Source organism: Equus asinus, chromosome 13 (genome assembly GCF_041296235.1).
Source record: "Equus asinus isolate D_3611 breed Donkey chromosome 13, EquAss-T2T_v2, whole genome shotgun sequence".
Taxonomy (NCBI): domain Eukaryota; kingdom Metazoa; phylum Chordata; class Mammalia; order Perissodactyla; family Equidae; genus Equus; species Equus asinus.
The window spans coordinates 18,003,135-18,028,683 of record NC_091802.1 but is presented as its reverse complement, the minus strand read 5'-3'; the positions used below and the strand labels follow the sequence as shown (position 1 = coordinate 18,028,683).

Sequence of the window (25,549 nt, the reverse complement as noted above, 5' to 3'; positions counted from 1 at the left end):
ACCATTCTTGGGCTGCCCGGGGGCTGGTGTGTTGTGACAGAGGGGGAGGAGCCAGGGCCCTGTGGAGAACTTGGCTCCAGCCTCAGACCTGAGAGGGACAGTGCATTCCTCTGCTCATTCATTCACTCCACACACATTTCCCGAGGTCCTGCCGCATGTCAGCCCATGAGTGCTGGGCACACGGCCATGACTGAGACACCCACTTCCTGCCCTGGGGTCTCAGGGACAAAAGGGCTGGATCAACAGGGGCACTGGAAGGCCATGTGCTGTAGGAGTTCTGAGCAGGGGCACCAGGGAGGACTTCCTGGAGGAAGTGATATCTGAGCAGACGATGGGACAGGCCCAGCCAGGAGGATGCAGGGTAGCAGGAGGGTCCCTCACGCAGCTGCAGGAGAGACCCTACTGGTGGGGTTTGACTGGAGGCCTTTCTGAGGTGCTGCCCTGCACCCCCCATAGGCCTGATCTGCTTGTCCCTGGGAGGGGGTGTCTGTGCGTGGGCCCTGGGGCCTAAGTGGTGCTGGCAGTGCCAAGGGGGTTAACGGCAGCTTGACTTCCCTGTGGCCTTCTCTTCCCTCCTTCTCCGAAGGAAGCCTACATTGAAATTATAGAAATAAGTGCCGGCTTCTGAGGAGTCTGCTGTTCGACTGTGTCCCTGCCAGGCCTCGGTGCCACCTTCTCGCCCACACTCTGCCAGCCTTGGGCTCCATCCTGCATGGGGCCTTGTTCTAAGGGGTGAGGGCTCCCTCGGGTGCAGTTCTTCAACACCCCCCCCCACCCCCGGCCCCAGGCATCGGGCTCAGTGTACAAATGGTACCCAAGGAGGAGGGGCTCAGGAAGTGACATCGCTTGGCCCGCCCCCACCTCCTTATTCCCTATAAAAAGCAAAATGGTGACTCAGAGAGGAGAGTTGGAAGCATCCTGCCTCCTGCTCCCACTGTTAATTTTTAGACTTGGAATTAGGCAGGAAGCAAAAGAAACAGCAGCTCCAGATATGCGACTGGCATGCGATTAAGCCGGTGGCAGCAGCAGAGCCGCTCTTCCCCGGCTCCCAGCAGCCCCTGAACTGCAGCGCCCGGTGCCTGTGGCGCTCCCCAGCCCCTCACGAGGCCCGGGCCCCACGCGCCCCTGCCTGGGCCGGGCCGTGGATGGTGCGGCCGGGGGCATGGCAGCCGGGGGCCGCCGCCGGCGCCCACTGCGCTACAAGTCCCTGGCAGCCCTCGTGGAGGACTCTCAGTGGCCTTTCTTGTTCCTTGTCTCAGACTTCAGCTACGGGGCAGACGACTACGACGGAGAGGGGAATGAGGAGCAGAAGGGGCCCCCGGAGGGCTCGGAGACCATGCCGTACATCGACGAGTCACCCACCATGTCACCCCAGCTCAGCGCCCGTAGCCAGGGCGGCGGGGACAGCATCTCCCCCACTCCACCCGAGGGGCTGGCACCTGGGGTAGGTACACCTGCTTTTCCTTCTGGGTTTGGAGGGAGGGGGCTTTGGAGGAGGGTGGGTAGGCATGCATGGATGTCGTGGGCCAGGCTCAGCTTGGGACACTGCTAGGGGAAATTTGGACCTGGCTGTTCTTGGTACACTCATCATCTCCTTCCAGCCCTGGGCCCCCTCAGACTAGGTTGCCCCCTCCCCCAATCCCCACCTGCTGCTCTCTCTACCAGCCCTGCACCTATCTCTGCCTCCTCTACTGGCCATCTGCTCCCCCTGCCTCCGGGACACCCTCACTTCTGCTTTCAGCCCCTCTCTAGCAGGATGGGGCCTTGGGGAGGGAAGAAGCTCTCTGGGCCTGAGCTGGGCAGTGGCTGCATATGTGACCTGTGGGCTGTAAATGTACAGATGCTGGCTCAGCAAACCAAGGCTGCCCTCAGTACTCACTGTGGGGCAGAGTGAGCTGCTTCTGTAGCATTCGCTGAGGACCAAGGGCCCTGTCCAGCCTTCTCTGTTGACCCTGAGCCCGAATGATTTCCACCTCTCCTCTTGTCTGCTGATAGGAGCTCTGCTCCAAAGAGAAGCGTTCGACAAGGAATATTAAGTATGTGCACTGAGACAGGCCGGGGGATAGCAATGTGTGGAGGTTTGCCATCCTTGTGATTCCTGCTGTTCCTGGCCACAGGGACTGGCTCTGTCTGGGCCCCAGCTTGTGTGCACGTGTGTCGGAGACACACAAGCTGGTAAGACAGAGAGGTTCCTGGGGGCTGTTTTTCTGGAATTGAGGAGAATCAAAGCTGTTCCTCCATTTCGGGGGCTTGGAGTTGCCCGGTCCCGCTTGGTGGAGGGCTTGTTCATGTGTGTCTTATGGGGCTCCCCTTTCTTCTCTCTTATACCCCGAGGAGCAGTCACTAAGATGCTGTGAGATACTGTTCCCCTCCTGCACGGCCCAGCACCCCCCATTCCAGCTGGGGGGCTGACTGGACTCTACTGTTCCTTGAGAACCCCCACTTCCTTCCCTGCCAGCCTCCTTGGCCACCCTCCACAGAGCTCTTACCCCCCTTCACACACCAGGGTGGTTGTTATAGCCTTTGGCAACAAGGGCCTTGGCAACGGGCTTCCCACTTGGGGGAAGCCACATTGTTGCCGTGGCAACAGAGGCCCAGGCAGAGCCTGGTGGCTGCCAGACAGTGTGAGTTTGGGAAGGGATGGTTGGGGGCAGGTGGGAGATGGAGGGGATGGGCAAGGGTGTTGGTAAGGTTCAGGCCCCCCACAGCCAGCAGTCTGTGGTGTTGCCATGTCGTCCTAAGGAAGGGTGGCAGGTGAGTGACAGCTATCTTGGACATGCAGGGCAAGATTTTTGCCACTGATAGAGAAGAAGGCATTCTGGGACCTGAACTAAGGCCAACCAGAGGAAGCAAGGAGAAAACTCTTGGTTCCCATCTCTGCCTTTGGGTCTCTGACCACAACAGGGCTCAGCGACCCCCCAGGGGCCTTAGCTGTTAGCCTGCTGTGAGCAGGTGCAGCAAGATTCACCGTAGGACCCGACACAGGGCCAGGATGCTGGCTGAGCCTTGACAACATGTGGCCAAATAGAGCTGCTTGCTGAAGAGAAAAGCGTCTTTGCCATTTCCTTCTCCCCTCTCTGCCTTCCTCCTTGCTTCCTGCCCTCTTTCCTTCTCTTACCACGTGACTACCTTGCTGGGGTGCTAGTCCATTGATTTCTAGATTCCATCATAGAAGGTGCTGTCAGGTTCTTACTGCAGTGAAACAGGTTGCAGGCATAACAAGGAGATGCACCCTGCCTGGAGCTCTGAGACTTTGGGGCAGTGACTTACTTCATTTTGTGGCTGCCCGTTTTGCTCGGTGGCTCACGAGGGAATGACTTGGTTTAAGGACTTTGAAATCCAGAGATGCTACAGTGACAACTGACTAAAGTGCTTGGGGACCCCAGGATGGATGTTTACACCATTGGCCGGAAGTCATGCAAGTTAGGGGTGGGGAGCATTTATCCACCTGGGGATCCCAGCGGAGACTCCAGTCCCATGCAGCCCCTGTCTGCCCACTTTCCCAGCTGGAGTTGCATTTCTGCCCTTTCTGTTGTGTCACTGGCCCCATCTAGTGGACTCCACAAGTATTGCTGTTTACATTGGGGTGCTGGACAGAGTCGACACACCTCTTCCTGAGCCTTGGAGGTGTTTCAGTTTAAAAAAAAAAAAGAAAAAACCAAGGTTTCTGCTACTTGGCTCTGTTCACTTGGCCAGGCAGTTCCCCTCCCTGCCAGGCTTCCTGTTGTGGCCTTGGGAACCAAGGGGACTTTTGGACCAAATCAGATGATTGTTCTAGATATTCGGATATCTGGCCTCTGACAGCAGGGGCATTCCACACCCAAATGTGCAGCCAACTTGTGCCTGGAAGCCTAAGTTTTTGTTAGTCAGAGTTCACCAGAGAAACAGAACCAATAGGATGCAGAAAGAGAGAGAGAGAGAAATTTATTATAACAAGTTAGCTCACTTGATTATGGAGGCTGAGAAGTCCCCAAGATCTGTAGTCAGCAAGCTGGACACCCAGGAGAGCTGAGGTGTGGCTCCAGTCTGAGTCTGAAGGCTGGAAAAGACTTATGTTCCAGTTCAACAGTCAGGCAGGAGGAGTTTCCCTCTTACTCAGCCTTTTTGTTCTATTTGGGTCTTCAATTGATTAGACAAGGCCCACCCACATTGGGGAGAGCAAGCTGCTTTACTCCATCAGCTGATTCAAGTGTTAATCTCATCCAGAAACACCCTCACAGACACACCCAGAATAACATTTGGCCAAATGCCTGAGCACCTCTGGCCCAGTCAGGTTGATGCATAAAGTTTTTTTAATTAAGATTTTATTTTTCCTTTTTCTCCCCAAAGCCCCCCGGTACACAGTTGTATATTTTTAGTTGTGGGTCCTTCTAGTTGTGGCATGTGGGACGCCACCTCAGCATGGCTCGATGAGCAGTGCCATGTCCGTGCCCAGGATCCGAACTGGCAAAACCCTGGGCCGCCAAAGCGGAGTGCGCGAACTTAACCACTTGGCCACAGGGCCGGCCCCAACACATAAAATTTTTTTTTTTAAAGATTGGCACCTGAGCTAATATCTGTTGCCAGTCTTCTGTTTTTCTTCTTCTTCTTCTCCCCAAAGCCCCCCGGTACATAGTTGTATATTCTAGTTGTAGGTCCTTCTGGTTGTGCTATGTGGGACGCTGCCTCAGCATGGCCTGATGAGTGGTGCTGTGTCTGTACCCAGGATCTGAACCTGCGAAACTCTGGACCGCTGAAGCAGAGTGCGCGAACTTAACCACTCGGCCATGGGGCCGGCCCCTGACACATAAAATTAACCATCACAGTCTTAATCTCCCAGCAGAATGGAGGGACATGAGCTTTGGATAGAGGAGTATAGGCTATTCTCCAGCTGTTACACTTTGGATGAGTCTCATAACCCCTCTGAGCCTCGGTTTCCTCATCTCTAAATAGGGCTAACTATCTGAAGGGTTGTTGAGGGGATGGACCTGGATAGCTCAGGGGAGGTCCGCAGCATTGGGCCTGGCTCACTGTGGGTGCGCAGGCCTTGGTGATGGGGGCCCACAAGACTCTTCTCGCCAGCTTTTAGAGGGATGGGGAGCCCGGAGCATTGCCAGGACCCGCTCTAATATTTGCTGGACAACAACTCAGTCTGCTTCTGCAGCCTCCTTTCTGGCGTTGGATCAGTCCTGCCAGGTGTGGTAGCCTGGCTGAAGCAGGTATCTGTGGGGTTGGCATGACACATGCTCCTCGCTCCCCAGCATGCCCTACAGCCTTGCCCTGCTGCTCTTGTCTTAGCTGTGCCCCAGCTAGGCAGCCCACTGAGATATCAAGGCGAAACCTGAAGGCCTGCCCTGCAGACCCCTTACTCTCCCCCTGCCCAGGCTGAGCAGAGCTCCTGGGGGGGCCAGGGCCACGGACCACTGGGGGCTCAGTTCAACTGGGTGCCTGGTTTCACCCTGGGACGGAGGTGTAGGGACTCTCAATCTTAGCTGACAAGTGGGAGCACACGTTCCTCTGCCAGGACCTTGGTCTCATAGAAAACTTGTTCCCCATATGAAACAGACTTCTCTGTCTCCCCTCTCAGAGGCGCAGTAAAATGGAGCCACAAAGCAGAGAGAAGATCTGGGTGTTGTCTCAGTGCTGCCACTTTAGCTGTGTGACATGAGGGATGTCACTCACCCTCTCTGAGCTCCAGTTTGTTCATTTGTAAAGTGAAGATACTGAGCATTTCCTCCCTCCTGACCTCACACAGCTGTCATGAGGCTTCCATGAGATGGCGTTAGGCCGAGCACTTTGTAAATGGTAAAGTCTGTGCACATGTTAGTGGGGACTGCTCAATGTCAAACTCATCGTGAGTTCCTGTGGTACCCAGAGGCAGGTCAAAGGGTGTCTAATAAAAGGCTGAATTCAGGGGTTCAGACTCCAGCCAGCAGGAAAATCCGCAGATAAGCATGGGAGAGAGTTGAAACGATCACCATGTTGTTCTCATCTTCCTCCCCCTCCTCCTCATCACAGCCTTTTCCATGGGTTGTCTCATTGAAGGCCCTCCACAAGCCTATGGGGCAGGTGCAGTGACCATCATTTTACAACTGGGGAAACTGAAGCTCAGAGAGGTGACATACTTTGCCCAAGACCTGCCAGTGGGGCCAGAGATTTATTTAAATTCAGGTCTTTCTGATGCTGGGACCTGTGCAGTACCACCAGGTCTGCTCAGACACCACGTCCCTGTGAACCTTTGACAGCCGTCGCTGAGCCCTTGGCTGTGTGGGAATTGTGCACCGTTACTAGTGGCCATGTCTGCCCTGCAAGATCGGGAGCCCAGATCCCCGATCGTCTCCATGGCCCCCGTCAGCAGCTCCCAGGCACCAAGGGGTGGTCACTTGGTGTTTGTGGAATTGAACCAAGCACCACTGGGCGGCCAGGGGGGAGGGAGGGAGGGCAGATGCTGGCTCAGGGGATGAAGCTGCCCCCCCTTCCCTTCCTCGATCCCTTCTGAAGGCCTGGGGTTTGGGATTTGAGGTTGCAGACAAGGAGGTTGCTTCTAGGAGAATGGAGATGCCCCGTGGAGAGCCGGGAGCACCTGGGAGTGCATCCTAGTCTGCTCCCTCCGACAGTGTTCGAGGCCTGGGTTGGGTGGGTTAGCGGCTGCCATGGCCTTTGTGCTCTCACGTGTTTCCAGCTGCTGGGCAGTCAGAGACATACTTTCCTCAAGGTGTTAACCTCCTGTCTCGGCAGGCTTGCTCCTTGTTTCTCCCTTTCTGGACCTTTGGTCCCCACTACAAAGAGGAGATTAACTGGCTGCTCCTGCGTGCCAGGTGCCATGCTAGGAGCCCACAGGTATCATTACCGCCTGATACCTCCCACCCCTGGAGGAGCCCCCCATTTCGTAGATGAAGAAACTAAGGCTCGGGGGGTTCCTTGGCTTGTCTGAGTTGAGAAGGAGGTAAGTAGGAAGTAGGGAGACATGGTGCCCTGATTGTGACCCTCAGCCCCCTCCACAGCTGGCCCTCCCTGTCCTCTCTGGCCCCCACCCCGTCACACCTGGCTCAGATCTGGTCTTCCCTGATTCACCACACCTGGCTGACCTGCAGCATCCCTGTTGCTCTCACAACCTGCCTGGGATCTCCCTCTCCCCGCTAGCATGCTGGGGTCGTACTTCATGAATGTATTTCACATCTGACAATAAGGCTCCTTCCAAACAAACACTTATTCAGTGAAGGTTTGTTGATCTCCTGCAGGTCTCAGGCCCTGTGGACATGAGGGTGAGCCGACCACACCCCTTCTCTACCCTTGAGGCCCTGGAGTCTTTGGGGGCGGGTCAAGGAGGCAGACCGACCTGCATAATCACACCAACATGTGTTAACTTGCGCCCGAAGCAGGTGCTGTGAAAGCCCCTGAGAATGTCCTCACGTTGAGGTATTGGCCACATGGGGTGAGCCGTCAGTGGGCAGAGGCTGATGGCCTCTGGGCTCTGGGCTCTGTTGGGGCACGGGAGGGCAAAGCACATCCCACCCGTAGGCTGGCTCTTAGCCACAACTGTTTTCCGTCATTGTCGCCTGGTTTCTCCACTAGGGGGTGCTGGCGCATTCTCTCCCGGGGTGATGCTCTTGTCCACCGTCCACCACAGGGTCAGGGACTGGTTGCTTCCATCTGGAGGACCACACAGACCCCTCACCCTCCTGCCTGTGAGACAGAAACAAGAGGAAGAATAGAAACACTTTCATAGCGCCTCCTAAACCCCGGGTGCTGGTATAGCACTTTATAAATGTTAACTCATTTCGTCCTCACCACAACCTTGGAGGTCGGCACCATCATTGCCCCACTTTACAGATGTGGAAACAAAAGTGCAAAGAGGTTACGGAGCCCACCTGAGGCCCCACAGCTGGTAAGTGGTGGGGTGCTCGTCACCGCTGCCCTCCGCTACCTCTCCAGAACAGGAGCCTTAGGGCTTGTTTTTCCTTGTAAATGAGGATAAATACCTCCCATCTGGAAGGGGTATTTGAGGACCAAGTGACATAACACCTGTAGAAACGCCTAGGGCTGGACCACATGGAGGACACGCTCCCGAGGTCACTGTTGAATTTGAATCTCTCCCCGGATGTGAACCCAGTTCCCTAGGAGCCCCAGCTCTGGCTGCCCATGCACCTTCCCGTCCCTGCTCTAGTCCTGGCAGAGGTGGCCCAGCTCCCAGCGGCATTCCGGCTGGGCAAAAGAGGGTGCCACCGGGGAGGGTTCTGGGAAGAGAGAGGCACAGAGAGGGGAGCCCAGTTGCTGGGAAAGAAGTTAGAGTTGCCTCGGGCTATTTCCCACGTGGCCGTAATCTGCCCTTCTTCCTCCCTGGTCCCCACTTCGAGGGTGGTCCCCTTAAGCCCACCTTGCTGGACACTGACCCACCGCCAGGGCTCATGAGCTGAGGAAGGAGGGTCGTGCTGGGAAATAGAGATGAATGGTGCTTGTCCTGCTGTATCTGGCTCTGGTAGATGCTCGCCCCGCCTCCCTCCTTGGCTCCTGGTTTCTGGTTCTGGAGTATGTCTAGAGCAGGCTGTGTGCTCGGGAAACGGCCAGACAGTTCCCTGTGGTGGGAGCTTGTCCTGTGTGTTGCAAGGTGTTTAGCAGCATCCCCAGCCTCCAACCGCTAGATGCCAGTTAGCGACCCCCAGTTGTGATGACCACAAATGTCACCAGACGTTGCCAGATGTCTCCTGGGGACAGAATCAGCCCCAGTGGAACACCACTGGTCTAGAAGGAGATTGGAAGCAGGACAGTCTGGAACAGTGGTTCTCTGGGGACATTTGCCATCTACTAAGGGTGAAAAGGTAGGTGCTCAGAGAAGACAGTGAGTGGAATGACCCTGGGAGGCTTACCGGGCAAGGTGGGGTCTCCCAGGGAGGATGAGTCAGGGCCTTCGGGTTAGGCGGATGGTTCCTATGAAACCAGTTATGTGATGCAGGACCCCAGGGCTAAGGGGAGGGGAACAGTCACTGGGTCCTCACAGGGCAGCCTGCTAGGGAGGGTGGCTGGGGCAGGAGTAGGAGGGGGACTGCTTACTCTGTGCCCTTTATACTCTTTGCATTTGAAGGTTGAGAAAGTATTACCCAATTAAAATTAAAGAAAATTACCTTATGTTGCCCTGGAGGTCTGGATGAGAATAGAGTTACCATGAGACAAGGTTTGAGTAAATATTAAGAAGAATATTTCAGGGGCCGGCCTCGTGATGCAGTGGTTAAGTTCGCATGTTCCACTTCGGTGGCCCGGGGTTCACCAGTTCGGATCCCGGGTGCGGACATGGCACCACTTGGCACGCCATGCTGTGGAAGGCGTCCCACATATAAAGTAGAGGAAGATGGGCATGGATGTTAGCTCAGGGCCAGTCTTCCTCAGCAAAAAGAGGAGGATTGGCCACAGATGTTAGCTCAGGGCTAATCTTCCTCAAAAAAAAAAAGAAGAATATTTCAAGTGTTAGAATTGTCTAGCAGTAGGACAAGAAATGAGCTTCCTGTCCTCGGAAGGATTCAAGCAGAGGCTGGTGACTGAAGGTAGAGAGGAGATTCCCTTTTTTTGGTAGAACTATGAGACTTTTGGGTTCCCTTTAGCTCTGGAGCCCACATCACATGATCAATTACCTTAGGAACCCTCCATGCAACCTGAACCCCTTCATTTATCTTCTTGGGAGACGCTTTGCCTTGTACTGTAAGCACCCCTGGGGTCATTTCCACTCACTAAGTGTTTTCTGAGCACCCACTTTTTACAAGATCTTGTTTTGGGTGCTGTGTGGGATTAGCATGCACAGGGGTTGCCCCTCAGGCCCTTACACACCCACCCACACACACACACACACACACACACACACGTGCATGCACAATCCCTCTATTTCAGGCCGTCTGTGCAACAGCCTTGAGAGATGTACAGCTTCCCAAGGGGGGAGTCATGTGACCCCAGGTTGGGGAATCAGGGAGGGGATCCGGTAGGAGGCAGCCTCAGAGAGTAAGTAGTATTCTCTCCCGGCACTGGTCGGGAAGGACATTCTAGAGAAAGGGGGCTGTGTAAGTTCTGGAATGTGGGAAACCTCTGGAGGTTTGAGAAAAGGAGAATGGTCTAGTGTGGCTGCGGCACTGGGTTCATTGGAAGAGGTGGGAGTTGAAGGTGGGAGTGGGCTGAGGCTCCCCGTTCTGTACTCCCCACACCCCACCGTCACTGCCAAAGAAGAGAATAGCTGGTGCCTACTGAGGGCTTCACACAGGCCAGGCACTGCCCTATGGGTGCCAGTCCTCACAGCACCCTAGACTTGGTGCTATCATTATCCCCATTTGGTAGATGAGGAAACTGAGGCCCAGGGAGTTTGAATGACTTGCCCAGGGTCCCACAACTGGCAAGAGGCGGAGTGAGGATTCAGATACAGAATCCAGGGAAGTTTGCTTGGTTTTGTTTATTTGTTTTATTGTATAAACAGTGTCACGTACTGGCTTATACCCAACACTGCTTTGTGTAATTGGACCCCACATACGATTTTTGGAGTGACTTCTGCTATAACAAAGGGAAGGCAGAGGGAGGAGCCAAGGGTATCAGGAAGATGATGAATCTATTCCATCTGCAGCTGCAGCCAACTCTGCCTGCCCCTGGCACTGGTCCATTGGGGTCAGTTCTGTTTGGCCCAGAGTCTATCGAGCTCCAGAACAGCTAGAGGTGGGGCTTGAGCTTCTGCCAAAAAAGTTGGGATGGCCAGGGACAGGCTGAGAGGAGGGAGAAGGGGCTTTAAGGGCCAGGCCTGGAGGTGAGAGTGTGCCCAGCCCTTTCGGGGGTCAGCAAGCAGCAGAAGTTGTTGAGTCATCAGCAAGGGCCCCACTGCCCTTGTTTGGGCTGACTTGGTGGCTTCCTGCTGGGCACAGAGTGAGCAATGTCTTAGAAGAGTAATCTGATGTCAGCGGGAGGGATGCATTCAAGAATGGCCATGTCACTCCCTGCTTAAAACCCTTCAATGCCTTCCCTTTGTCCTGATGGTAAAATTGAACCCTCAGCAATGCTGTCATGGCCCCGCCTGACCTGACCACTTGACCCCTGCCTACCTCTGCACCCTCATTACCAAGCTCCCAATTAGAATGTGACCGCCACCATAGAGCTTTGCCAGTTTTGTCACAAAACACCTGCTCATGGCAAACTCTAGTGCCTAGTACTGTGCCTGGCACATAGCAGATGCTCAGTAAATATTGGTTGAAGGAAGGAAGAAATGGACACTCACCACCCAGGCTGCACTTATCTCATTATGCCTCACGCAGTCCCGTCTGTCCCATCCCCACCCCCCGCCCCCACGGGCCTGGCTAACCCCTGTTCATTTTTAGATGTGAGTTTTAATGTCACCTCCTCCAGAGAGCCCACAGTTACTCCCCCTTTGCTGCATCAGATGCACCTGGTCTTGTGCCCCCAGAGCTCATTCTACTTTCCTAATCGTAGCACTTACCACACTTCTTTTTTTAACTTCTTTCTTTTCCCTGATTACATCACCAAAAGTTCTAATTTTATAGAAGTATATAATATAGAAAGTGAAAGTCTCCTTAAGTCCCACCCTACAGAGAGAACTTCTGTTGAGTTGGTTGTATGTTTCTTCTTATTTTTCCGTGTGAGATATTATACATATATATATATATATTTTTTTTTTAAGTGAGATCATACTATTGGTACTGTTATGCAGTTTTCTCTTGTTATTCTACTTAATACATCTTGGACGTCTTGCACATCAGTAATTAAAGGTGTGCATCATTCTTCCTCATGACTGTATGCAGTATTTCATTTTATGGATGTACCACAGGTCACTTAACCGGTCCCCTTCTGATAGACGTCTGGGCTGTTTCCAGTCTTTCACTGGTATAAACATCATTGTAGTGAACATCTTCCGTACATAGATCCCTGTGCCCTTGTAGAAATGTTTTTGCACAAAAAACCTTTAAAGGGGAGTTGCTGAGTCAGAGGGTGTGAACATTTAAAATCACAATAGCTATTTCCATGTTATCCTTTCTGGAAAAGTTGTACCTCAGCCCCATAGTTCTGAGACTGACCCCTCCCCTGGCACTGCCGTGGCTCACAATGGCCCACAATGGTCAACTCCACGGAGGGAGACGTGGTATCCGGTTTGTGGCTACATTCTGAATGCTGGCACAGTGCCTGGTACACAGTCGGCAGTTAATAAATACTTGTCGATTGAGCAGGTAAGGGACTGAAAGGATGGAGAACGAATGTGAGGGAAGGCCATTGGGTTTGCGGAGAGTAAACTATCGGTGGCTTTGAGAGTGTGGGCCTGGCGAGTGTCAGAAATCTTAGCCTGTGCTCCTGGCCCATGGAGGAGTCCGGGCCCCTCACCGTCTCCGCTGTGGTTCCTGCCTGCTTCTCCAAGTTCACCGCCTGCCCCTTTTCTCTTCTGTCCTCCAGCTCTGGTTCCTGGGGTTCCTTAGAAAACATTTTCCTTTCCAGCCTTCCTCTCTTTTGCCTGGAAACACTTCCCCCTTTCAGGATGCTGCTCAGAAACCATTCTCCTGGGGAGTTTTCCTCCCAGGCAGGGTGAGTGCCTTTGTCCCGTGTTCCCGCTGTGTTGCTCAGTGAGAACACTGCCTCATTTGTGCATATGTCCTTCACCCCCTGTAGGTTGAGAGCACTCTAGCAGCAAGAGCCCTGTCTCCCAGACTTGTGTGTCTCTAATGCCAGACCTTCTCTGTGTATGAATGAACGAACGAATGAACAGATTGACGGACAGGCAAGATCAGGAGTCAAAATGGAATATTTTTGTGGTTGTGTAGGTGTGAGCTACTGCAAACTTGGGTTGGGGTGGTGGCTTTGGAAAAGGAAGAGAAGGAAGAACCAGAAGGATTTGGTAAAAGGGATGTAGGGTCTGAGGGAAGGAAGAGTCACAAGATGGCAGCCCCACCAACAGAAGTGGAGAAGCCAGAAGGGGAAGCTGGGTTAGGGACGGGCAGGGTCATTTGGTCTGGATATGTGGAGTGGAGGGGCTGTTGATGGGTGATCCAGCTGACAGCACAGAGGGCATGTTTGGAGTTGAGTAAGAAGCTGGAGCTGCACATGGCGATGGGCTGCCATTGGCCTAGAAGTGAGAAGGCATGTGTTCTCCCTGGGTAGAAAGCAGAGGGCTGAGGCCTGGGTCCTGAATGGGTGACTCCACATTTATAGGAGGCAGGGGAGAGAAGGGCCAGCCTAAACCAGAGTGGTCAGAAGCAGCAGCAGGGTCACGGAAGCTGAGCGATTTGAGAACGTCCAGACCACAGGGGCCAAGGAATAGAGAGGGAAGTCTCTGACTTTGGAATAAGGCAATGTAGGGGCCTTTGGGGAGGAGGCTCAGGAGCCAGGCTGAAGCAGGCGGAGTGTGGAGGGGAGTGTGGAGGACGCAGGGAGGAAGCTCAGGTCCAGGGCTGGCTGGGGCATTTGTAGGGGAAAGGGAGGGAGCACAGTTGGGACTTGTGAGTCACTTCCCCTCCAGGGGAGACTGAGGGCCTCCTCTGAGCGGAGTCTGTGTGCCCCACGGAGATGGGAGGGCATTCTAGTTACTCACTGGAATTTCCAGCCAACCAGGGTGGTGTGGAGTAGAGATGCCTTGGATGTTTGGAGAGCAGCTTCTGAGAGGTTTCGGGGATTGGGGAAGAAGTAGGTGTCGTTCCTGCCATGCCGGGTAGGGGCGTAGGCAATGGTGATGGTGATACTCTAGGAGACTTCTAAGGGTACCTCAATCTCCCTTGGGAGGGTGAAGGGAGACAGGAGGGGCCCTTGGGCTTTAAGGCCCTTCTCCCACGCCACCTGCTTGTCTGACCGGTAGGGGCGGCCCATGCCATGCACCTGGAGCCTGTGGGGCAGGAGACAGAAATGGTGGCACCGAGCCCTGGGCTGGCACACTTGTGCCGCAGAATGCCAGGCCTGGTTGTTCCCAAGCCCTGGGAACAGCGTCGCCTGCCCAAACCAAATGAGGAATTGTGGCTGAAGGGCCCTTCAGATGTACGCCAGCTATTTATAACCCAGCCAGGGCGGGGACAGGGGAAAACCAGGGACTGAGGGAGAGGCCGGGGTGGGGTGGGGGGTGCCACTGTGGAACCCCATCAGCCCTGAGGCCTCAGAGAGCCCACCCCAAATGCCTTGGTCTGCATTTCAGCTTTGGCGACAGGGAAGAGCCTGTCACCAGTGAGGACATGTTCTCTGCCCTATTAGAATGGCAGGAGCCCCATCTAGAACCCAGAGCTTCCAGAGACTTTTTTGGGGAGTTGGGATAAGAAATCATGTCCATTTTCCTGTTCCCTCTGCTTTCCTCCTCAACCCTCTGCCCTACTTAGAGGCTCAGCCAGGGGCCCTGTTCTCAGCTGAGGTGCCAGAGGAAGGGAGAGGCGATGACACCAGGTGGGCCCAGGGTGGGGCACAGTTGACCCTCCTTTGGAATTCATTTCCAAATGAGTTCCAATGAGTTTGACTCTTGCCCCTGTGGCCATACACTTGTCACCTGACAGGGGATGTGACATGTGCACAAGGAGGCCGGTGGTAGACACATGAGATGGACAGCTCAGACACTGCATTGAGCCATACTGGCTGGTCCTGGCAACTGTGACTGGGAGTTCAGAATTGTGCGTTAGAAACATCAGAAAATTTCGAGGGAATCCCTGGCTGGAGACATGGTTGGTGGGGGGGCTGGTGGGAGATTAGGGACTTGGCTTGAGTGGGGCTGGAGCTTCAGGGCTCACCACCCAGAATCCTGAGTTTTCACTTGATCCACCTGGTTGGTGGCTCCTATCCTCCAGGGTTACAGAGATAAGCGGTGGGTTGGTAGTGTGCAAAGCCGAATTTGGTTCTAAGATGCCAGGTCCAATGAGGAAATGAGACAAAGGGGATATTCAGGGAACTCCTCCGTCCCGTCCCCTACACCACTCCCAACCTTCCCTCAGAGAAACAACCAGCTGCAAGAAGGCAGCACCCTTGTCTGTGGGCTTGACTCAGGGCACAGATGTGTTTCATTTAGATTGCACCATTTTTTTAATGTAATTTACCTGCCATCATTTTAAAATTGAAAGATGTCACTTAAGAATCTAGATTTCCAGCTCCTCTGGAACAATCCGAGATGGGGCAACCTTGAGCCTGCATTGCCTCTGGCAGCCATCAGCTAGGGCCGAGTGGCGGTTTCTCAGTTCACCCAGTTCCTACCTGGCTCCCTTCACTGATTGATCTCACCTGCACCCTCATGGGTGCTGGCATCTGCAACCTTTGCCCCAGGTGTTGTGTGGTTAAAGAGCTGTTTTGGGGTGCTTCCCCTAAACTCCTCCCCCAGGAGAGTAGGGGGATGTACATCTCTGCAGGGGGCTAGGGCCCCAGAATGTGGCTTCACCCTCTGGATGGATTTAGTTTCTGTAACCATTGAAGAAGCCCAGGGAAGCAGACTGGGGTAGGCAGGGCTGGTGATGGTCCCTGTCCGGGGTTATGTGTACCCTCCCCTGTGGGGCTGGCTCTACGGGGCCAGGCCCCTCTTGAGGGAAAAGAGCCCCAAGGAGGTGGTATTGCTAACCCAGCAGCATCTGTGAGTAGGAGGTGGGGCACCTCCGGCCGTCCGAGGTGGCCCCCCTGCAGACGCTGGCTGTCACTTGTGCTTCTGTCGTGGCGAGGCACGTCAGGCCTCCTGTGCACAAAGCCTTGGTTTCTCACCCATGGTGGGGATGGAAACTATGGTTTCTCACTAGGCCTTGGCCTCCCCTCTGCCAAGGTGTCCGAGACTGATGCAAAGATGAAACGGAGACGCAAGGTGACAGTGAGGTAGACCCGGGTCCTCTGCGAGGCTGTGCGGGCAGCTGCTCCTCGCTCCTCCCCCTGCCCGCCCGCGTCCCGGCGAGGGGCTGTAAATAAAGCCTGTCTCTGGGAAGCGGACCTCCCCCTGCGCCCGGCCCGGCTGCGGCCTCCTCGCCCCTCCTCCGCTCTCGGGCAGCCTGCGCCAGCCGCCCGGCCCGGTGACCGCGGAGAGGGAACGGCCCCACCTCACAAGTCAAGTCGTGCATTTCCTGTGTATTAATAGCAAACGCGAACCTCAGAGTCCAGAAAGGGCGGGATCCGTGGCCGGCGGCGGGGAGCGCGGGCCCCTCCTGCACCCGCCGGCCCGCGCACGCCGGGAAGGGCCGCGGCGGCCGCGCAGGGGCGCCTCCTTCTGCTCGGCCGGCGCCTCCTCGCCGGGGACAGCCCTGAGATCGCGGCGGCGGCGGCGGCGGCGGCGGAGCTCCCAGCCGAGAGGCGGCTGAGCCGGCGGGGCTGCCCGGGAGGACCCGCTTCCCCTTTCTCGGGGCGGGGACGCTCGCGAGGCGGGCCCGCAGCCCCGGCGCTCAAGGGCTGGGAAGCGGCGGCAGGACAAGGTTCATAATGGAGCCTTTCATCGGGAGCCCGTGGCCAGGTGCCAGGACTGACTCCGGGGAGGCCAGCATGCTGGTTTAGGCCTGCCCTGCACGCTCTTCCTCTCCCCGCCTGCCTGCCGGCCTCCCTCCCGGGCGGACGGCGGCAACGGCTGCCGCTGCCGCTGCCGCCGCCGCCGCCGCCGCCGCCGCCGCCGCTGCTGCGTGGACCTTGCTTCCTGTTTGCCCTCCGCGGCTCCGGCTGCCATGGAAGAGGAAGAGGAGGCAATAGGCTTTTTGGACAAGGTTCTGGAGGATGAAGATGTGTTTCTCCTGGAGGAGTGCGAGCTGGGAACCCCGACCAGCCCCGGCTCAGGGTCCCCCTTCTTGGTGGCTGTGAAGGTGGGAATGTGACACGCCCTGGATGCTTGTCGGGGGAGGGGGCAGGGCTAGCAGCTCTCGACTGCTGAAGCTGTGTGCGGGCAGAAATGGCTGATTGCTGCACCAACCTCATGGCTGAGGGGAAGCACCTCGCTCAGTCTGAGAGGGGCTGGCACATGCCTGCGAGCGGATGCGAGGGGCTCTGCCCTCCGGCAGCTGCTCCTGGGGGAGAGGTGCAGTGCCCGCCGCCTCCCCCTGGACCAGTTGTCCTCAGGGGGAGTGGCTGCTGGCTTTCCCCAGGCCAGCTGTGCTGGGGGCTTTCTCTGGCAGTGACATGAGTCACCTGGTGGGCAGTCAGTGGTGTGAGCCTGCTGCCCCAGAGGAGCTGTCTGACTTGAAACCAGGAGGCCATAATCCATTGTTTCCATGGCAACCGTAAGATAAGTGCACTTATGAAGTTCAGGCCAAGGGGGCCACTCTCCTCCGAGCAAAGAGACTTGGTGAATCTGGGCAATCTAGGGCAAGACAGAGAGCATTTGGAGAGCTGGAGAGCCAGAGGTCACTGAGCTTCCTTGAAGGAAAAGAATTGGATCAGCTGAAGTGGGGGAGGTAACAGCTGGCCTTGAGGCAGGAGCCAGGTGGGTAGACACTTTTCCAAGGTGGGTGTAGGCAGGAAGCATCCGGCCGGCCCCAGCCCACCCACTCTGGGGCTGTGGGCATTGTCATTGTCAGAGCCTGTCCTGTCCTAGGAGTTGCTGAGAAAGCAGAGCAGGAGGGGAGTGGTTGCGTGGATCCCCTTCCCTTCTGTTCACCTCTTCCCCCGGGGCAGTGCTCCCCCTTGAAACCACACCAGTGCCGCCTGAGGCAGGGCACACCACACTGTTTTTCCTTTCCTCGCCAGGCCCTCCTCTCAGAGCTCTACCCTCAGCCTTTTGCTCACCTCATCTCTGTTCTGTGGCTAGAAGGGAGGGCCAGTGAGAAGGTATGGCAGGGAGTTTGCAGACTGCAAGCCGGGCTTCCTAACAGACAGCGCCCATCTGTGGGCCCCGGGCTGTCCGCCCAGAGAACCCTGCACCCCAGAGGGCGTGGTGCGCAGAGCATTGCTGTGGGCAGGAGGCTGTCACTGAGCGTCTCTGGGCCTGTTTGTCTCTCCGGTAAGATAGGGATCACAGCCCCGCCCCGCCCACGTTACAGTGTGGGTCTGAGGAAGAGATTTTAAAGGAGGTAAAAATAGACTGCAGACCCACGGTAGGTGGCTAGTGTGTGGAGTCTGGGTGGAGCAGTAGCTGCAGGCCTGAGTGTGGAGAAGAGAGGAGCTGTAATGGGAGGCTAGCAGTGGCTAGTGTCCCAACGCTGGCTCTCTCATCTGGTGCTAGCTTGAGCACTGGGGGTGTCATGTCTCTCACTGGGCCCACGAAGGCCTCTGCACTTATGGCCTGACCAGCCTCCCCACCAGGAAGAGGATGGGAAAAAGTCTGGTTGTGAACCAAGAGCACCAGCTGTGGGCTTTCTAGCATGTGGGATGGGAGGTATGTGGACCTTCTGTGAGAAACCCTCCCCAGCTCAGATGGGGTCCCACTCATATGCTGCCTTGTGGGTCCACCCTCACTCTGGGCTCTGGCTTATACCTTGGTCTTAGCCCATCTTTCTTCTGCTCGGAAATCTAGACGTCTGCTGCCTTGAGTCTGTCCTGTTCTCCCCGAGGGCAAGGGCCATGGTGCATGGTACATGTACGTGGCTGGTGCCCAGTGGATTTGTGTCTGGAAAGAGTGAGGCTCGATGGGGCCTGTAAAGGGTGTACCATGTCCCCAGTCTTGTTCCATCTCAGAGGTATTCTAAGGAGGGGGCACATGAATGCCAAGGGAGCCTGGGCTCAGATCACACCTAAAAACACGCCTTCCCCCAGACCCCTGTGAGCGCCTACATCAGTCTTCACCTCCACCTTGCTGCCTCGGTGTTCCCAGATGTGTCTCTAGCATGGGGGACGGGGGCCTTTCCTGAGTGTTGGGGTATTCCTGTCTCATCCTGAACACCTCTGGGATGCCCTCTTCCTCTACCAGGCTTGGCCATCTATAGGGGGAGAAGACAAGCAGGGTGGCTACAGAGAGCTGGGAAGTAAAGCTCACTGACTTATTCAACAAACACCGTCAGGTTGTGTTCTATTCCAAGCATTCTGCCTGGCACTGGGGAGGAGACACAGTTCAGGGCGAGAGGGAAAGTGCACAGATAATAGGAGTATGATGAGAAAGCAGTCAGGGCTGTGAGAAGGATTCTGATAAAAAGGGTGCTAAATTCAGAGGAGGAGAGACTACCTCTAGCTGAGTCAGGACTGGACTGGGTGCAGGTGTGTGCATGCACGTGGTCAAGGGGCATCTCTGGAGGGTATGCTCCTGTCCTGGGCCTCGGACGGTCTTGGCACACTCTTGCACAGTAGGCTCTTCTCGGCAGCTGGTAGGAATCCAAGACAGTTCTCTCTCTGCTATTACTTGACTTCAGGAGTGCTTACCTTAAACAGCAGTTGTCTTCCTCAGCAGGTGTCCAAATGCCAGTCCTATAAGTCAGTCCTGTTTTCAGTGTAATTTCTGAGATGCTGCATCTTCCTGGGGGACAGATGTGAAGATGGCAGTGGTTTTCTCCAGAGCTGGGGCTAGAGCTTGCTGTGTCTTTCAACCCAGACTTCCCTTTGAGGAGTTAATGATCTAGAAACTAATAATAACGTGGATACTGATAGCACCATCACCTCCCATCTGTAAAGTGTTATATTCTTTCCAGAACTCCTATTTAAAGGTACACAGGACTGATAGAGGCCTTGCTACATAAAAGCTGCTATTTAAAGGAACTCATTTGTCAGGAATAAAATCCTTTTGTAATGCAGATTAACCCTTCAGGTGTTAATCTGTGCCAATTTTTAACGGATCGCCTGAAATGCCTATGTTTCTGTTTCATCTGCCCAGGTCTCTTCTCCCTCCATGGGCAGTAATGGCCATGCCCGTGTCACCCACTTGGGTGTTTCCCAAAGTGCGGGTCACATCTGAGATAATTTGAGAGGTGATTTTAGGTGGCACCTGGTATATATTTTGCACTTTAACAGTTAGGTATATGTTTTAATGTATGCTGGAAAAATATGACTTGCACATCTCGCGATTTCAGATGTAATGCTTGGGATAAGCCTGTGCTTTTAAGAAGTCCGTTGTCAAGAACAATGTTAAGTAAATAATAGTGCCGTGGTGTGTGAGTTTGAGAGAACTGCAAAGATAACATGGGAACCGCTGAAGTTTGGAAACACTGCTGGACCTGCCTGAAGCTGCGTTCAGCAGGGAGCTTGGAAGTGGGGGTCCACCCTTCAGGAGAAGGGGGCAGCTGGAGCTTCAGCTTCATTGCTCAGCGTTGCCCCAGTGTCCTCGCTGCTGTAAATTCTGCTCAGGAAATAGCTGAAAGAGACCTCCCCCATGCCTGGCGCTAAGGAGATGAGTGAATGGGCTGGATGTCCCTTATTGTCTCAGCTCAGAGAGGGGCCAGCTCTCTTGAGGCTGATGCTTGGTGTGGGCACAGCCCTCTCCCCAGGGGATCTACTCTGAGCAGATCCCACAGGGTGCTCCTTGCAAACTGGTGTGACCCAGGGGCTGAATTCTGCTATCCGTGGAGCCCTGTGGCCTAAGGCTCTGGATTGCAGGCCGCCCTGTCTGTTCAGTCCTCACTGTTTTCTGAGAGGAGGTCAAGCTCCTGGACAGACTGTGTCTTGGCCTGGCCTAGAACCAAACCTTTGGAGGTACTACTTAACCTCTAAGCTCTGTAGAAGACCGGGCCGGGCCTGGCTAAGCCTTCCTTATAGATACTGTCCCTGCCGGAGTCACTTGACCTGTGGGATTTGGGGGCCTGGAGCTGACAGACTTTCAGCCTAGCAGACTGTGTAAAATGCTGGGGATGAACGAGCCCACCGTGGCTGCATTTCGTAAGCTCCTCTCGGGAAGGAAGTGGGGACAGTGTCACTCAGAAGGCAGCTTCCCTGTGCCGGGGGACTGGCAAGCAGCATGGCGTGGACTGTGGGGGCCTTGAACTCTTCAGAGAACTCACCTTGGAGATGCTGGGCGTGTGAGTACCACCTCTGGAGGGCTCTTTGGGGGCAGAGACTGTCTCCCTCAGTGTATTCCCAGTGTCTGGCACATAGTGGGGAATGAATGAATGAATGTCCAGCCTGGTGTTTTCTGAGAGAAGAATAGCCTCCCACGGTTGAAGAAAGAGTTGTGAATTTCAGATAATTCTAAACCAGGAACATGTGAGGTCTGGGGAAAGCAAAGAAAAGATGAAAGAGGTTTTTGGTGGTAACTGAGCAACAGGCCTCCTGTCGGTAAAATGCACACAATTTGATTTCACATCCCCAAGCTCTCTGTCACCTCCACCCCCATGCCAGCCAAAACTTTAAGTGAATGTGGCTCAGAGTGGGTATCTTGGGGATGCTCTTTCCAGATTGGACTCATGAACCAGCCCAGCGGTGTAGCCATTAAGTTCCCATGTTCTGCTTTGGCGGCCCGGGGTTCACTGGTTCGGATCCCAGGTGCGGACATGACACTCCTTGTCAAGCCATGCTGTGGCAGGCGTCCCACATATAAAGTAGAGGAAGATGGGCATGGATGTTAGCTCAGGGCCAGTCTTCCTCAGCAAAAAAACAAGGAGGATTGGCTACAGATGTTAACTCAGGGCTAATCTTCCTCAAAAAAAAAAAAAAGATTGGACTTTGAGGTGGGAGACCCTTAGGACAGGGTCTTGCTGAAATGGGCTGTCACAGGGGTCTGTGCTCATGTCAGGCTGGATGAAGGCTTGGCAGGGGCTGCGAATCACCAGGTCTTCACCACGGTCGTAGTCCAACCAGCTCTACTGTTAAGCTCACAGTGTGCCCCAGGTGACTTCCTTTAGAGGATGTTTGCCAGGCCCTCAGGCAAATCCCTGGTTGGCAGGGAACAGGAGGAGAGTGGGGCATGGTAGGGGAGCGCTGGCCCCCAGCGTGGACGGCGACTTCTCATTTGCCTGGCTTGGGATGCAGCACCGTTTGTGTGACACGCCGGGAGGAAGCCTCGGTTCTGACGTCAGACCCTCAACCTCTTGGGGCCGGGCCTGCAGGCCCTGCTCCAGGCCCTGATCTCATTCCTCAGAGGGAGATGCCTGCCTGCAATGCGGACAGCCCCAGGCAGCTGGCAGTTTCCACTTTCTGCCTCGGGGGGATAATGGTAACACCTTCCAGACTGTGGGATTCCAGTGAGTTAATCCATGGAAAGCGCTTAGAACAGTGCCTGGTACTTGTGAAGCCCTCAGTCAGTAACTATTGTCCTTCCCTGAAGCTTGGCATCCATACTGGTTTCCTAATGATGCTGAAACAAATTACCACACATTCAGTGGCTTAAAACAACCCAGATTCATTCTCTTACACACACGTCTGAAGGAGTCAACAAGGCTGCACTCCTTCTGGAAGCTGTAGGGAAGAGAATCCGTTTCCATGCCTTTTCCAGCTGTGAGAGGCCCCTTATATTCCTTGGCTCATGGCCCATCCTCTGTCTCCAAAGCTAGCAGTGTGGCATCTTCCAGTCCATCCCCACCTTGCTTCTGGGGTCACATCGCCTGTCCTCTGACTCTGACCTTCTTGCCTCCCTGCTGTGCCTCCATGTGACCAGGCCCTGCCCAAGTCATGACTCTAATTTCTCTTCTTTGGCTGTCTGTATCCTCCACTAAACTGCCCCCCGCACGTGGGGCCAGGTCCTTTGTTATCTCGCTCACTGTTATAAGGGTGAGTAGATGGATGGATGGTTGGATATCAAATAAGAAAACATGGAAAAAACGATGGGAAAGAAACAAAGCAAGCTGTTAGCAGTAGGATATGGCTGATTGTTTTTCCTTTTATATTTCTGTATTTTCCAGATTTCCTTTAATAAGTCTATTTGGCTTTTATCCCCTACGAAAGTGTTACATAAAGAAGAGAAAAAAGGCAAGAAAACAGGCCACTGAGGACTTTGGCCTCCTTTCTCACGAGCCATTGGCTTTTGGTTTGCTTTCGTACAGGTGGATGCAGGGAAGGGCCTGGAGATGAGGAAGCTGGTTCTCTCGGGGTTCCTGGCCAGCGAAGAGATCTACATTAACCAGCTGGAAGCCCTGTTGCTGGTGAGTCTATGCTCTGGGGTCTTGTGGTCCCCATGTGGGACAGTGTCGTGTTCTGAAACTGCTTTCGGAGTTGGAGAGGAACAGGGACCTGGACCAGTCCTTCCCCGTGAGGCCATCTGTGGTACTGCTCTGCTTACAGCTTGGCACTGGGCAGCCAGGGTCATTGCCAGAAAGGAGCTGTCCCCCTCAGCCCTGACCCTCCGTTACGTGCTCTGGGAAAGTCAAGAGAAGAAACACAACCAGGTTTGGGATAGCGAACACCCCCGTGGTCTATGGCCGCGGTGGCACAGGCATTACTAATCGATCACAGTACTCTGTCCAGATGGAGGCCTAGCCCCACCTCCACACTGTGAGCAATCTCTGCCAGTCAATCAAATTGAGACCTTTGTCATTCCTGGTCCCAGTCCTTCCTCCTACCTGGCCTAGTGAACCATTCATGCCATCGTGAGGCCCTGTGGCAGGAAATGTGAGGTGGAGGGCTGCCTGTGTCATTTTGAGAAGCGCCATATCTCCGAGGCATTAGACCAACCCCAGCCCTCTGTGAAGATGCCTCAGTTTCCGCTCTGAGAGGGAGGCATTGTTGTGAGACTCTGACTGAGGGGGTAATTTTAAACTGTTTTCAAACGGTGAAAGTACTACACAGATGTAAGATGTTTTTGCCTTTGAAGAAAGTGCTTATTAGATGTGTCTGGATATGATGCAGAGTGATTGTGGCATGTAAAGTTCTTTCCCCTGGGTGTTTGCAGTCAGAGACATAAGATGATTTCAGAAAAAGGAGGAATAGGAAATGCAGATGTGATCAGTAGAAACTCATAAGAATTGTAAGATATACATTTATGTACTTGCTGTGATGTGAGATGTTGTCACCCAGTGTCCCAGGGCACTTGGCATTTATTACCCAAGGAATGACTATGGAAACATGCAGATACTTTGCAACACACGGGGCTGAGTTTGTGGTAGATCTCACCAGGAGTTTATTGTAGACATGGGAATGTTTTTCAAGTGAGGGACAGTGTGGCAGGTAGATAAGGACTCTGGTCTGGGGACAGAACAAAGGCAAGAGTTGACTCTGCCATTAGTAATAGATGTATTGCCCTGTTTTTCAAACTGTGCATCTCAACCCATTAGTGGGCTGTGAAAACAGCGTAGTGGGTTAAACCAGCATTTTAAAACAAATGAGAAAGAAAATATCAGCATGCATCACACATAGTAAGAATCAGGACTATTTCATGAAACTTTTGGTTTGTTCTGTGTATATATACATATGTATGTCCTGGGCCATATTATTTCTTACATGCGTTGTGGGTTTGAAAACCACTGGCTTTGGGCAAGCCATGCATAACCTCCTTGAGCTCAGTTTCCTCCTCTGAAGAGAATAATACGATCGCTTTCCCTCTCTTCTTCATGGGGTTGAGAAGATCAGGTGATCCTTTTTGGGGACTAGTACAACGCCAGGTACTTAGGCATTCAAATATTAGCTGAAGGAAGGGCAGCCGGATGACTCACCAGATGTGTGTGACATACACCGTATAAAGTATGAATTGGTGTACCAAAAGAAGGGGGCGTCATTACTAGAAAGAGGCATAGTTGAAAGGAGTTCAAACAAAGGAACCAGGCTTTGAATCTCCACTTGACTGCTCACCAGCTCTAGACCTTCAGCAGATTAGTGACCCTTTGTGCCTCATTTCTCTGTCTGAAAACCAGGTGTGCTGCTATTAGTGCTGTCTTCGTGGGCAGTTGTGAGGACTAAGTGAGTTTGTGTGTGATGCTCTTAGAACAGAGCCTCGGTGCCAGCTGATAGAATTGTTCTCTCCATGCCGGGAGAGCATGCAGGTTAGGGCCTGTTTGTTTCTGTCGACACACCCTTTCCCTGCAGGAAGGGGAGGCGCGTGTCCTCGTCAGAAGCATGCCACTCTTAGATTCCAACTTGCATTCTCACCTGTCATTGGGCCTAATTTGAGTTTCCGTTTGTCCGGGTAAAGAAAACAGATTTAGGAGCCAAGACACTCCTTCCTTGCCTGGCAAAAACTGTGAGGCTGGGGTCCCCAGCCCTGAGGTGACCCAGGGCCAGTCTCTCCTCTCCCTGCAGCTTGTTCATCCTGGGCCCCTGATTGGTTCTTTCCTGAACAGAGGCAAGAGCGAGATGGGGTGGGGGGACTAGCTGGGAGGCCTGGGAGGGCCCCAGGAAGAGGGGGCAGGACCCTCCACAGCCACAGCTTCAAGATCAGGAATCAAGCCATCCCTGTCCCCTCCTTGAGGTGGGGGCCCTCCCATCCCAGCTACCGCAGAGCTAAGCCCCTTGCTCTTTGGGGTGATCTGATAAAGGGGCTCAGAGAAGAAAATCTCTCCTCTGCTCCCTCCTCCTCCCACTCCCATATCTCCTGCTCATCACCCCACCCCCATTCCCACAGCTCTGCGTGTTTGACTGTCCTCAGCTTAACACTTCCTGATATGCAAACGGCTGGGCGTGTGTACCCAAGACTGTGTACACACACGGGCACAGACAGGGACACCACACAGGAGCCTCTGTTCCTGTCCCCTGGGTTGCTGGCTGCAGCAAGATTTGATAATCTTCTGGAACCTTCCAGGTTCCTCATGGGTTCAGATTACAAGTGAAGTGGGTCTGGGAGCCTGAGCCGAGGTGGGGGGTGGAAGAAGGGAGACAAACCAGATGGATATATTCTGCATCT

General features: G+C 54.3%; 1 protein-coding gene across 6 annotated transcripts in view; it reads left to right on the top strand.

Moving 5' to 3' along the window:
- ABR (ABR activator of RhoGEF and GTPase) overlaps positions 1–25,549 on the top strand; it is a 179,206-nt gene that overhangs the window by 85,104 nt on the left and 68,553 nt on the right. For 5 of the 6 annotated variants that reach the window (XM_014826907.3, XM_070482624.1, XM_014826909.3 and 2 more), the window contains exons 2-3: positions 1,260–1,444; positions 22,761–22,859. In XM_014826907.3, coding sequence (XP_014682393.2) covers positions 1,260–1,444; positions 22,761–22,859 — 284 coding nt within the window. Of the gene's footprint in view, positions 1–1,259; positions 1,445–16,206; positions 16,731–22,760; positions 22,860–25,549 lie in introns of those variants that run through there. The other variant, XM_014826911.3, reaches the window with a different exon arrangement.